This window comes from Plodia interpunctella, chromosome 11 (genome assembly GCF_027563975.2).
Source record: "Plodia interpunctella isolate USDA-ARS_2022_Savannah chromosome 11, ilPloInte3.2, whole genome shotgun sequence".
Lineage (NCBI taxonomy): Eukaryota > Metazoa > Arthropoda > Insecta > Lepidoptera > Pyralidae > Plodia > Plodia interpunctella.
In genome coordinates this window covers 3,576,056-3,591,585 of record NC_071304.1, presented here as the reverse complement: position 1 = coordinate 3,591,585, position 15,530 = coordinate 3,576,056, and the positions used below count along the sequence as shown (strand labels likewise).

The 15,530-nt window shown below is 35.3% G+C and overlaps 1 protein-coding gene across 1 annotated transcript; it reads left to right on the top strand.

Annotated features, from left to right (window-relative positions):
• The first annotated feature begins 278 nt into the window (after positions 1-278).
• LOC128673859 (uncharacterized) lies at positions 279-10,323 on the top strand. The gene is made up of 4 exons (XM_053752012.2): positions 279-494; positions 6,834-6,944; positions 7,375-7,476; positions 8,931-10,323. Exons 2-4 carry the CDS (start codon positions 6,926-6,928, stop codon positions 9,074-9,076), a joined length of 267 nt encoding a protein of 88 aa, XP_053607987.1. The 5' UTR covers positions 279-494; positions 6,834-6,925; the 3' UTR covers positions 9,077-10,323.
• The last annotated feature ends 5,207 nt before the right edge of the window (positions 10,324-15,530 follow it).

The window sequence follows — 15,530 nt, the reverse complement described above, 5'->3', positions numbered from 1 at the left end:
CGTTCGGTCGGGTTGCCAAGGGACGCCCAAGGTCAGGGGACCCCTGACTATGATCAGCTATGATTTTTTACATATATACTCTGATTTTATTTTCACTAGGGCCCATAGCAACCTGGCTAAGGGCAAACAATCCTGACTACCGACACGGGACTCTGAACCTGAGTAGTGACTTTTTTACTACGTTACACATTGGGCTCTTAAATCTGTTTTGCGGCTCTTAAATCGGTTACCTAGTTACGCCGCTGAGGGCGAGGCACTCCCGGGAGTGAGGCTGGATACGTGAGCAGTTCCCGTCCGGACGGCGTCGCAGGAGGATCTCTTTGTAGTGCCCCCGCTTCGATTTCTCTCTCGAGCGAACTTCTCGTAACAATGACTGCGTACCAAAACGTTGCGTTTCACGGACCAGTCCCGGAGTGAAGTGAAAATCCGCTAAGTGTTTCTGACTTTCTTGTCCCGGAAAATGTCTTCGCGGAGACACATTTTGTGTTTTTATGGTACGTCACCAATTCTCAATTTTATTAAAATACTATTAATATTGTGGGTATGCATTTATTTGACCTAGATTGACTTGGTTTATTATAATCAGATCTACGTAATCTGACACATATATAAATACGATTTATTTACAATCAAGAAACTGAGTATAACTACTAAGTTGCATTCAATGTACCTATTATTAATAATTTGTAGGTATATTTACTTAGGACTTAAGTACATTTCTAAATACAATTTATAGTACAGATTTGTAGTAATATGTAGAACCTTTCTAAGGTTTTGATTCATCAGAGAGAAATCTGTAGATTCACAATTCTAACATCAATCAAAAACGCTTTTTAACAATATGTATAGAGCACAGACCATTTATTTAGAGGCAACGAATGAACGGCTTGAAACAGGATCTACCATCGCCTTATATACAAGCTTTTATCATAATAAATACTTATTCATTATAGCAAATAAGAGATTTTATCAAAACAGCCGATATATCTTTATTTTGTGTAGGTCTTAGTTGCTAATAACTACCTAAGGTAAGTTACTCATGAATATGAATAGTACGTATTCACATACCTATTTGTAATGCGACGTGTAACTACAAAAAAGTATATTCAAAAACTTGTTCCATCATAATACACACATGTTAATTATATGGTATGTTGTGTACACAGGGCATGTATTAATATGGGCCTATGTTATTGTTGTTAACTTGTTGCCTGAAATAAAGTTAAAATGAAATCAAATTGTCAGTAAGGTATGTATTTATCATAAATTTTGGTTTGATTGGACAATTAGGATGAATAGTATTCAGAGTAAGTTTGCCTTGAACAACTTTGCTTTTAATACTGACTGTGCATAATGCACCAATTTTCAACTTTGGTTTGCCCATTATGAACTTCAAAGGTCCAAGTTTGTTGAATATTCAGATGGAAATCCGTCACGGATCAAACACATATTTTTCTTCTTATCGAGTGTGTCATTGTTAACACTGGTATTAGGTTTTTTCAAGTCGCCTGAAAATCATCAGACAAGAAAAATATACCTATACCTATATATTAATTCATTTTTATATAGATAACTATGATTTATATTGAGCGACATTTCTAAGGCCGTCTCTGTGTTAAATAATAATTGGCGGAAGAAACTTCACCTCAGCATTTTCTCCAAAGACGTCAATTGACAAATCTAATAAGTACCTATATCATGGAATTAGTAGGTACTGTTCGGAGTACCTACTTATTCCATGACCTATGTATTCTATGGGTGGTACAAGCACAATATAAGTTAAAATAACAGTGTATTAACTCCGGTTTTTCAATTCAGTTCATCTGAATAGTGAGAAATATCAAAAAAATATTATGGGCGTGGACATGTGTCAGATGTCAGTGGTCATCTATCCTAACTAATATTATAAATGCGAAAGTAAGCTTGTTTGTTTGTTACCTCAAAGCTACCTGTAAGCTTTATTTGCTCAACCTTCTTTAAATTTTACTCATGTGTAGCTTGAATTACGGAGAAGGAAATAGCATCTGCTCTCATCTCGGAAAAATAACTTTTCCGGTGTGAAATATACGCGGGCGAAGCGACGGGCAAAAGCTAAGTATAGCTGTTTCAGAATGTTCCGAAAAAAATTATAATAATAAAGTATGAAATAATTTAGTAGGTGTTTTCTTCCGGTTTTATATAAAAACCGAAAGAAAAACTCTAATGTTATCTCATATAATGTCGTGTGTAAGAGATAAATATTTTTTTCCCGCCTATTAAGTACGAGGGAAAGGATTCCGCTGACACCGTTCTCGGCAGTTTTACGACCCTATATATAAAATAACTGTCAAATTCGTGTAGATCTGTGGGTGCTCATAACACATTTTCTTATCTGCAATAATAAGTTTCGAAAATATCTTAAACTAACAAACGAAACTGTGTTAAGTAATTAGGCAAATAAATATTTAAACTAATAGATACTAGATTTTTTGTTTTTTTCATTGTATGACAAGTTTGGGGATCACCATTTAGTCAAAAAGCATTCCTAAATCTAAATATATATTTACATATGAGAACAAAAAAGAAGAAATCAAAATCACGTAATTACAAAAAACTGAACAATTAAAGTGACTTTGCGTAAAATCTTATGTCACATACGATACATTTTACGTATTTAATTAAATTATTTTAGTTACAGTAGCTTAGCTCAGGGACGCAGCTTGTCTCCCTCCGACGGGTTCCCATTTTGTCGCGATGGGCTTAGTAACCGGGGGGGCTGGTCTGACACAACCAGCCACCCCGGTGAACCAAGAGGAACCAAAGGCCCAGAGACTTTGGTGGGTGCTCTGGGCCGGGTGGACGGTCCCCTAGGTAGTACTGCCATTGGCTGGTGACCCGCCACCAGCCTTTGGATGTGGAAACTAAGGGGACCAGAGGTGGGGTCGCGGGGGTATGCCCTCCGCGACCACAGCACGGCCGTGGCGCTGAACACGGTGCGGTGGGGCCGCAGGGGAAGAGGAGAGTCGGTATGTCTCTCGATGATCCCCCTATCCTCTGCGGCCGAAGGGTGGCTGCCTCTGTATCGGGTGCAATGTGTGGGTGTCACCTGCCTATCACCTCTTGCGCCCTGTGGCTCCCAAGAGTTTGTGTGTGTGTTGTGTGTGTTGTGATCGCTGGTCCCTTCAGAACCAGCGGTCGGTGATGCCCGCTCCCCCCGACAGCTTTCTGACTGGTGTGCGGAATGGGCTTGATGCGCGCCACGCTCGCGTGGCGTAAGGGGCGGTTGTTAGCACTTGTGCTTGCTGTCCGCCCAGGTCGGGGCCGAAAGGCCGGCCGGGGGGGCGTCGCGGTGAAATGCCTAGCGACCTCGTGACGTCCCCCATAACGGCAGCGTGAAACGCCCCAGGGGTTTAGTGGGTAGGCTGGGCCGACTAGCGGCCCAGGAGTCCCACACGCAGTGCGTAACAAGCATTCTCCTGGGTAAACAAAAAAAAAAGGGACGCAGCTTGTATTAGACAAAAGCTAACGACACAAACATAAATCTGGGTGATGTTAATTTGCTCAGAAAACATCACTTCACACTTAATGAAACCGATGGGATTGCTGAATAACCCTCAAGGTTTAATTCATTATCCCTCTTCGCGACCTCTGGGTTAATGACCAACTGTGAAAGTTGGGCGATTGTACACTGACTGACCAAACAGAAAGTTATTCAAAGACTTTACTTGTGTACCAAATTACATCGAAATCCGTGCGGTACGTGAAACAATTAAAAATAGCCAAACATCATCACACTTTTCCACGTTTATAAATAGATAATAGGGAATTTCATTAAGTGTGTGTGGTCTGAGGGTCCATTTCATCAAATTCTATGAATATTTAGTAAACATTCCTACATTGCACCTAAATACGGAAACACAGATTTATTTTAAAAATGGAATAGGCAAGTCCAGTTTCAAAACATCCGTTTGTTAGCGACATTCCCGTAGGTAACCTAATTGGCGTGCGCCCGCAATTTCCCGATGCCCGCCGTTCGATTCCCCGTATTTTCATGCGAATGTGGAGTTCCATTTGATGTCCGTCCGTGACACCCGTTCGTATCATTGAGTCCAGCTGGACACACTAACTAAACTAAAAGTATAACTAGGTACACTCTCGGTTCAATACTCATATACATTTTAATATAAACTTTGATGTTAAGTTAATAATTTTGAATACATCGAAATACCTGAGTAGTACAGAGTACGTATTGCTTACCTATATATATACCTATATACTTTCAACGGGTATCAAAGTGCAAGATATTTATATAAATAGAGCGACATTTCAGTTTTGCAGGACTTGTCACGATTTAATTATTATTTATGCAAGCTATGTTAATATGATGAGCACACGTGCACCTGCCACATAATTCACCGAACCATTGTAGACTCCACTGGAACAATTCCGTTTCATTAACGGTGCTACGGTGATCCTATCAACAAAAAATGTTAATTTGAAATTAATTAACTTGTTGACTGACAAATAAATTGCAAAATATGGGTTGCAACTCGCAAGTGGAATCATAAAAATTTGTTAAAAGTCTTATTATTCAAAATAATACCTTGTTCCTTGTTAGTAAGGTTATCCATTCGGAGAGAAGGCAATTTTCAATTTCCCCCAGGGATGTATTTACAGCTTGGTCGCATTCCTTACAGCAAAGCCCTTGATAGTTATCTGGGAGACGATGAAAAGGATCTCTGATTGCTAACAAGATTTTATGTTACAGACAAAAGGTCGCAACTAAGTTTAGTATTAGGTACGAGATCCAATTCAATCTATTTTACACATACGGTGTGTTGTTACAAATATACAAATAGTTTAGCATATTGAAATGTTAGCACTTGAAAGTGTCTTCGACCAAGAGAAACCACAGTAGACAGCGGGCTGCCTCAAGTTAATTTATCGAGGACAGCCACCAACATAAATCGTATTACTGACTCAATTCACTGGGAACTGAATTATTTATTTTATATGTAAATTTCTATTCGATTACATTTACGCAGTACATCGCACGATGCGCGGGCGATCGAATTCTGTTGAAAGCCATGCAACATTATAATATACTTACATATCAGGAAGTAATTTTAGACTTACGAGTATACGTAGATAAAAGGTATCTGCGCGCAGCGAACTATAATTTACTCGTATCTCATAAATGCATACACATACACATACTCATACATACACATACACTGCCTGGATCTCAGCTCAAGGAATGCTATTAGTTCGTGTCATGTGACGTCATCTATATTTAATATACGCTGGCTACAGTATCTGCTTCAGGGAGAAAAATCTAATTATATTTAGATGCTCGGATTATATGAATACCTTCTGATGACATTTATTATGAAAGAGAAGAAATAAAAAGATCATACAGAAATGAGAGTCGAGGTACTTTAAAAAATAATTACAATCCAGGTGCCTTGTTTTGTTATTTTATATTCTACTTCGATTGACAAAGGTTCATTTAGGTTTACTTTATCGAATTCTGATATTCCGAAAATAAGAATTACAAGTCTCTAATTATTCATTAAAATTAAATCAAAGTCAATAGATATGAATATCAACTACATATCGAAATAATGTTCACTAAATATTTTGTTATGAGTTTCGTAGTTTAAATGGAGCGCCTAATTGAGTAGATAGATTTAATGTTAGTGGTGGCTCTATGATATTTTCCAAAACATTCCAATATACAAGCAAGGTTTTCGAGGAATTTGAAGCGAATAGCGAATGGTAAGCAATGTCGACCAATATTCCATTCCATTACTCTGAGCGGCGGAGTAAGGGAATGAATAATTTGGTTAAAATGACTGCAAAACGGATACCGCTCTCGTAAAATTAATTAAATGAATAAATAAATATATTAGGACAAATCACACAGATTGAGCTAGCACAAAAGTAAGTTCGAGACTTGTGTTATGGGATACTAACTCAACGATACTATATTTTATAACAAATACATATATAGATAAACATCCAAGACCCGGGCCAATCAGAAAAAGATCATTTTCCATCATGACCCGACCGGGGATCGAACCCGGGACCTCTCGGTCCAGTGGCAAGAACTTACCACTGCGCCACCGAGGTCGTCATCAATTTCACGAAGGGTTTATTAATTTTAAAGAATAAGTATTTGTTACAAAAAGTTTACCTCGATTCTGATTTTTATTTACTTTTTACTTCACTTCTCCATTAATATTATAAACAGGAAGTGATTTTATGTATCTAAATTAATTATCCCAACTACTGTATCGATTTATAAAATTCTTTCACCATTAGGAAACTACATTGTTTCTGAGTGACTTTTCCTAATATTCCCACGGGAGCGAAGCCCTCGGACGTAGCTAGATTTATTATAACGCGTCACTTCAATTAAAACTTAGACCTGCATAAGAACTAGCACTACACTATCGAGTTATATATTTAGTTATAATTAGTGAAGTGAAAGCAATTGCGGTTTTCCGCCATGTGCAGTTAACCACTGCCGTTTCGGCAATTAATCAATAGAACGTGATTATGTTATCTACGTCATTATTCATTCGGTAGATTGTGAGTGGAAGTTTCAGTTTGAGTGTACAATGCTACTATAACCAATTTATATGTAATTAGACACAAAATCTATAGAATACATAAGTACATGGTAGTTGTCTCAACTAAATAAGCATATTTTATGTCGCTTTCACGCTTGCCAATCGTTAAAAAGCCTGCTCCGAAAAAAACATTACGTTTAACGAACCTTTTGGAAGGCGCGAAAGTTACGTTAAATTACACCAAACTGATGTTCTTTTATAAAAGGATATTTTTTACAGGTACTGCAATATAATGAAGGTGAAACGACGACGAGCCCTGCATAATTGAGACCAGCAAAGGAAGCTATACAGTACGCCCGGAAAAAATCAAAATGAAGATTGTCGTTATAGGTAAGATATTAGATTTTTTTTAAACAAGCCGCACGAAAATGTATAATAATTTTTATTCGAAATTATTATCGTGTTCGTTTTATCTCTTTATCTGTTTTATATAGCTCAAATGTACAATGCCTAAGTAAATCTTAAAATATCCTTACGTCCACTAAATTTTGGAGCTTAGAAGTGCGTATCGTAAATTATACCCGATTTTCAATAAGATCTGTTAACAATCTTCTGTAAGAGAAGACAGAATTTGACTCCTATCACAATTTTAAGGTAACGTGTGTAAGTTTCACTTGATTATAGTATTGTATAGGCGAGACAGGTGAAAGTAAATAAAAGTTTGTAAAATGAATTATTTTACAAGCTTGTTCTGTCTAACTTAACTAATGTTAACTTATTTTGTTTTTATTGTAACTAATTTTATTATTGCGATGTGCAGGTCGTATGGGCGTGAAGACAGGCGCAGTGGTGTTGGTGACCGCGGGTGAGGTGTCGGCGCGTGTCGCAGGCAAAGTGGGCGGCTACTCCAATAAGAAAGGAGGTAAAGAATTATCTTTATAAATAATGTATTAACATTATTTTTTCTTTAATTTATTTCGACCACAATCAGATAAACTCGCGGTGAACCCGGAAACAGGAGGTTAAATCTTTTAAAAAAATCACATGAGTATGTCAAAGGCTTTTAAAAACAAACGTACATTTTAATAAGCACCTTCTTTTTAGAAGAAAACATATTTTTCTTCTTCCCTTATTAAAACGTACAAAATTATAATTGGAAAATATGCAGGTGTGAGTTAGTTTTATCGCTTTTTCTGTTAAGTATATCTTCTTGTCAAGTGTTTAGCAATAAACACCTGGTGTCAGATTTTTATTTTTAGCCTAAAGGCATCTGACTTGACTGACGACAAGTAAGTAGTAGTGGAAAAGTACATTATGAATTAAAGTGATTGACGTCAGTAATGAATCCGAAGGTTACACAGTTTACAAACTAACTATACTGAAAATGCTCAATTAATCTCCGTCGGTTTAAATATATAGCCATCACGCTCTCAGACGATCGTTGTTGGGAAAAATCGCTTCTATCATAAAATATTGCCTAGTACATATCACTATCGTACTGTTAGCGTGACCCAGTTTTCACAGCTATAGTTTAAAAAAATATTGATAAAGAAATTAGATTCAATGAAATGATTTGAATATTCGAGTAATTCTGATATGAGATAATAATTTATAAACCGTTTTCTTGCTTCGCCAATTATGATTTCTCATCGCTGAGAATATTTTGTTTATTTACCATTTAACACAATGTTATGTCTATCATATCTTAAGAGCTGTATAATTTAAATTATATACGTTTTATACAATATCCAAGAGGAATGTGCCAAGTTAAAAGAGTAAAGATGAAGTTATCCCCAATGTCGATTACGGTTGAACGAGCAAGCTCCGGGGAGCAAATAACACGGCGGAAGTACTTTCAACATTGCTGTCTGCAAGAAAAATACAAAGAAAATTGTCGATACCCTACTGAGGAATAAAAGTTACGCATTGTATACACGAATGTTGTTGTTTTATTGAATGTTGTTGTTGTAATTATAAATGATGTTTTTAGAATACCTAATTTCCGTGAAACACTGAAGAATTCATTGAAATAATCACATTTTAGCTCTTTCCAGAAAATAGTGTAATCCATGAAGACAGTTTTTCATAGTAAACATTCTAAAGTTTTATCTCCAACTTCTAAGATGGAATAGAATATTTCGAAAGCAATATTATTTTTATATTGAACTATTTAAGAACAAATAAGGTTTCAAAACATTAGCTGAAGAATCAATATAACCCTTTCTTTCAACGATAGTGTACATACTTAAGTACGTAATACATTGCCTCTGTCATCACATTGTCTTTTCTTAACATCTTTATTTATATATGGTGAATATAATAGATTTATGTAATTTTTACTACAATAAACATTTTAAACATTTATTTTTGTAATAGGTAAATCAACGAGCGGTATCAACGAAGAAATAATATGGATAAGCATCAGTATGGCGATAGCGATAGCAATTCTCATAGCGATCGCCTTGTGCTACATCCTCAAGCAGAAATGCACGAAGCGCTCCAACTACCGGGAGCAATCATGACGGTACAAGCAGGAGTTCGCCAAGCACGCCTTGGCGGACTCCCTTTCTGACCTCAGCTTCCCCGCGTACACCCTCTATCCGCAATTCTCTCCTGATGGCAAAGAGTATTTCTACAATTTCCACCGCTTCGCATACATACGAGACAGCTATAAGCTGCCGCCTAAAGACTATCCCGTCAAAAGCAAAGACGAAGTATATATCAATGCGTGATTGCTTTTACAATTGATTTGGTGTTCACAGAAAGTTAATACGTTCTTTTACTTCTTGTATACTTGAATACATGTCTCTTTAATATGAAATGTTCTCATCCTATCCTATTGTATTTTGTCTATGTATATTACATTATCCGATGTATAGATATATAGAGAAATATGTGTCTTGTATATACATTTGTTTAGTAAGTTTTAAATTATTAATTAAATATTTGAGTAGAATATTTGTTAGTTGATGTGAGTGAATGTATCAAATTAGCTATTAAAATACTTAAAGAGTTTAAAAAATGAGAATTTAAATTATACAAACTAAGAATTTAATGAAATGTAAACGAACTGACGTTTAATTTAACTGTGATAGTAAATTCAGGCTTTGAAGAAAAAGTGCTTAAACTTTTCAAACCAAAGCCTTGATAGCGTTATTTAGTGCAAAGGTAGGGACAAAATATTTTACAGTGTGTGTATCGACGCTATCAGTAGATTGCAATATTCGTGTTCAAATTTGAATCTTGGGTCTTGAAATATACAACGTACTTTTGACTAGCAAGTGTCTCTAAAACGCCTTCATAAAATGTTATGATTACGACTTCTGTACGAAATTGGGATTAGACAGTAAAAGTTTAGCTAAAACCTTAGAAGATGAATGAGATATTTGAATTAAAGCTGTCTTTTTTTAAACTCATATCCAAGTTTTGGCTATAAAGTTTCCCGAAAAGCGCCGTAATCCAAAATGCATAAAAAATTAAAATCCAAACGAACTTTTAACTTACAGCAACCTAGTACGCCAAACATTTAAAATGTCATTAAACCTACCTAATTTATTTTTATAATTTCACGTTAAATATATATAAAGAGAATGTATAAATGATCATGTATGTATCTGTACCAATGTGTAAATTATTATTATATATATGTAATGTATTTATATTAGTTTAAATTAGTGTTAAATGAAATCCTAAAAGAGCATTTAAAAACGAATCATTAATGACCAAATATTACCCTGTATTATTTTATAGAAAATAAATGTTTATGAAAGTCAAATTGTTTCCATTTGCTAATTTTTTATCCGAGTGCGGACTTTTTGTCTGAAATAACACTTCAATCGTAAAATATCCTTTACTACACCGTAATAATACATATACATTGGTTGTAAAAATGTTCGTACAGTCAACAGTATATCAAGCTACCCAAATTCATTTCGCCCCTATCACCGCTGCATAAAGATCTATGCAGGGTAACTTGAGATGCGGTCGACTGTACATGATTTTATGTTGTCTTACCAGACAGACGCAAATTTGGGTGAACGCCAGTGTGAACTCGGATTATTTTTGATTTATTTTAGCAGGTATACCTACTAAAAATAACTTTACTCTGTTGAAATTGATTTTTATAAATCCGATTTACCGAATCAACAAAAGTTCCATATTTTATTCTAAAAAATAAACTTTTCACAAAGTGAAACTCACAAAGCATTTCACTTTAAATGAATTTGAATTTGACTTTCTGCACTAGAATATATAATAAAAAAGGTTGTTGTAAAAAATACTTTTTCATTATTTGAATAGCATTTTTTGACGAAAGCGTTTTGACTCGACAAAAGCATTTTACATATTTTTCTATAGATAGAAGGGATCAAAACGTGGTGTCTATTGAACCGCATCGGGGCTACACAATTTGTCTTCACCTCATCCTACATGCGTGTTACTACATGCGTTCACAGCTATAACGCCTGAAACCCGGGGCTAAGGGAGAAATAAAACTTTATATTTTAAAGATTCACTGCTGATTTTATAACTGGCCGCCTGCCTGACGTCAATCTTCTTCGGGAATGCTATTGTTGCCTATGAGCTGTCAAGACCAGCGTATAGATTTTATCATTCGATGAATTTTGTTTTTTCGAAAAGGTGAAATATAACTGTTTTGGAAATCAGCCACCCACCCCGAAATTATCTATGTTTGGTCGTTCGTGTTCGTTTAACGTGTAAATTGAAAAATACGCCTGAGTGGGCGTACTTTGTAACACCAAGGGTAAACTTTGTAGTTACACAGTATCCTCGAGGTGGTCGTTTTGACTGAATTACATTATAGGATCAAAGCATCTCAGTGTCTGGAATGCAAGTCATCTCGCATTAAAGTGCTTGGATCAGGCTGCGCTTGGAAATATACTATAATTAAGGCTTCGAATAATATCTAAGCACAAACAAAGGAATATTTTTACGGTATTTTGGAATGTAATGCAATAAGTATTATTTAAGTTCAAAATCGAATCAAATGTAAGAAATATAATATCTGGCTTGTATTGAAAAATGTAGGGTGGCTATCTTTTCTCGGTATAATATCTAATATTGGGTTTAATAAATAGGATAATAGTCCTTCATTATTTTTCTGGTTACATTCGTTGCTATAAGACCTGTGACCTTCTTCTGAAATGGCTACGCTTTACGACCAACGCTTTGTATGACTGATGATATTAGATAGAGCACACGGAATGATAGATAATGAACACCTTTACACGAATAAAAATCGCCAAGAGCTTATATAATCTTGCTATTTATTTTTATAAATTAATTGGATTTGTTTTTTGGTTATACGCTTTCCAAAATCTTAAGTCAATAATATTTTAGTAGATAGGTAGTGCATAATTTTTGGGGACCAAATTTCATCGAAACTAATTCAATATGTATGAATATGAAGGATAGTACCACATAAAGTTTTGTTCTAGTATCACATAAAATTCAAATTCAATAATTCAAATTAAAATTAGACCTTCACAGGCACTTTTTCTCGTCAGTCAAATCACAATAAAAGTACATAATGTACATAGTCAAAAGGTATATCAAAACAGGTATATATATATATATATACATATATCGATGTGAAACACAATTAACTTACATGAAAATATATGAGAAACGAGATGACCAGTTCCCTCTGGCAGCACCTGTTCACGAGTTGACGCATGGGACAGCCATCGCGTAGCTCATATATATATGCTATTATATTGGCATGCATAACTACCAATACCTGCGTATTAAAAATTACACATTGGCTGTAGAAATGTTCGTATTTTTACGATTTTATGGAGTCTTTCCAGATTTCTATGTTACGCTACTTAACGCCGCCCCAGTTTGCAAATTTGGGCGAAAGCCAGTGTAAACTCGCATTATTTATGATTTCCTGAGAGGAATAATAATATTTTAGCAGATATACTGATGTCTAAATTGATTTATTTTAATCGCAGGATTCTTTATAAGAAGATTTCAAATTTTTCGATTTGCTGTATAACCAAACCAATAACCAAAAGTTGTGTGTATTCTCGGTGTAAGATATTATTACTACTGGCTATGGGTATGCAAATTTAAATAGAAAGAATTCTATCATGCCATAAAAATAAAAGTATTATATTTATAAAATTATATCATTACTATATTATATCAATACTATTTACATCGATATCATTATATAATCTATTTACATCGATATCATTATATAAATTATATGAGTTAATAATTAAAAATATGGTAATAAACTGAGGTCCTTTAAAAATAAAATATTTAAATATTTACATTATTCTGGAATTTTGTTATAAATTTTAATTGTTAATACCTTCCCATTTAAAATATTACAAGAATAAATGCCCTCCATAGAATCATTAATGCCCATTCTTCCCTTCTTATTGCGTCGTTATCAAAATTTAATTTACCAAAAGAGCCCTTCATATAATAATTATTCTGTGAAAATATGTATTTTGGCAAAATACAATTGAAAGGGCTTAAGGACTCTGCCATTCATTCGAGATAAGCACATGCTTATTTTGAATGAAAGAAAATATAATAAATATTATATTACTCGGTTCGCCAATTCATAACAGCCATCGCCGTTGATTGAATTTGTCTATTTTACGGTGATTTTAATGTTTAATGAGAAGATTTAGTGCAAACAATATTATTATGAGAATTTAATTGTTACGCTGCATCGAACATCACGTAAACAAATAAAATTAAGTAGCGAGCCTGCCTCAAATATCTGTGAGAAAGGAACTTATATTTAGATATCTTTATTATAGAGTCACGTATTGATAAGCGATATCTTGTCATATTTCATTTTACGTCACAGTAATCCTAATAGAAAAGAATAGACTAACGAATGAAAGGAATGCGCATGGATGGTATTGTAGAGCTGCTACGCTGGCCTACGCCGTAGTATTTCGTAGGCGCTACGATCTCGATTCTACTTTGCTATGCGATTTATTGACACGAGAATATTCGGTGTGAAACCAACGCCAAACATCAGATCGATTTCGGAAAACCAATTTTATATGAGCGCAGTAAACAGGCGAACGTCAGGTCGAATCAAAGGATCGACCCAAAGTACTTTCCATGATAACCACTGTGGCACATTGAGGGATTTTTCAAATTCGTCTAATATTTTCTGTGTTCAGTAAAGCCTTGGTGAAAATTGCGAGTGCTAGCTAGGACGGATAATTTACGGAGAATTTTTTGCTATTTGTCAATATCCTCCGACGACGTCCCTGACGCCACTCTGACATTTTACTGGTTTTGAATGTTATGTGATACGAGCACGAACTAAAATTTCCTTTTCGCAAACATTTTTCTGTCTGGAATTTAGTGTCAATCTTCAATCGAAACTATTAATTTTAAAATGTTGTGAACTTTTTATTTCATTTATTAAAATTTCATAACAGTGTTCACAAGTTCACAAGCAAAGTGTTTGTTTTATATAAGTTCATTGGGAACAAAAAGATATAAGGAACAGAAATAGTGATAGTAAATACGGACTTGCCTCATGGATCCATGAGACAAATCCGCCATTATTATCTCTACATATCTTTTCTAGTCAACCGGCAAAAAGAATTAAAAACACAGAGGACAAAAAAGAAACAATATAACAAAAAGAAAGGAAGTTAAATAACTAAAGCTTTTTAAATCCGAAAGTATCGAAAGATAGAATAAAATATTTTCGTAAGACATCCGTTATTTCTATTTGATTGTGATTCCATTGAGAGAGCTTGAGAATGAGTGCGATTCCGCCTCGGAAGTGGGTCAAGCGGCCGGTACTTGCAGCCGCAGCTACATGTAGTGTAGGCCTCTCCAATGAGGGCTTAGAGTCTGGATGGATGTGCCATAGTCTCTTCAATGAGAAGTGAGGTTTGTTACATTTTAGGTAAGCTATTTCTTATAACTAAGTACATATTATGTACTGTATTATGACGACCTCGGTGGCGCAGTGCTAAAGTTCTTGCCACTGAACCGAGAGGTCCCGGGTTCGATCCCCGATCGGGTCATGATGTAAAATTATATTTTTCTGATTGGCCCGGGTCTTGGATGGTTATCTATATATGTATTTGTTATAAAATATAGTATCGTTCAGTTAGTATTGGGATAGGTACTGTATTATGGGTAACACAAGTCTCGAACTTACTTTGGGGCTAGCTCATTTGTCCTAATATATTTATTACTTAAATTAACGTACGTGAACCTGTTTTCTTCAATGTAGCTGACGTTCAACGACCTAGCAGACGTCGCCGAGATCGCAGACCCTGTATCTGATTGAGTCTGGCTGCGCTGCGTCTATAGCTACTCCAGGATGCCACCTAGTTCATTTAATGTAATTCACTATTTAAGAGTGATATTAGATATGAAATAGTAACTGTGTGTCGACATTTACCATGTTGTACCGTGTCCAGTAATTTCACTTTGCTGTCTCAGAATTCACAAATACTAGCTTTTATGTGAAAAAAATCTTCAATAGTCAGCTCAGTCAAGCCAAATATACTTAGCGCTAATATAAACAAACACGTATGTAAAACTGTGTAAGAATATATTAAAAAAAAAAAGCATAACCGCCACCGGATCTAGGTACTTAGTTTAAACATGGATCGGACACCGAAACTAATTTTGTTCGTGGCCTAAGACTTGTCAGGAAAAGATAAGTCTGGGTCTGGCAACCCTAACCATATTAAGGCATATAAGGCAAACAGTTAAAAAAAACTTTATCTTTACAATAATACAATCTTTTAGCTTTTGGACATAGTGATCAAGATTTCTCAGTATTCATGGATTTTCATAAGAGGCATGCATTACTGCAGCATTAGTACAAATGGTGACATGACGAAGACGGATGACGTTCCCAACGAGATTCGCCCTGATGCCCTCAATTTGTCTTCGTCTCACACATGGCGTTGATTATCTTTCTCTCATCCAACCGACCTATAGACCTAA

Bases quoted from the DNA above. Each gene is read 5' to 3' on its own strand.
- LOC128673859 (XM_053752012.2), top strand. The intron at 7,477-8,930 runs GTAAAGAATTAT...TTTTTGTAATAG, and splicing joins CTACTCCAATAAGAAAGGAG to GTAAATCAACGAGCGGTATC.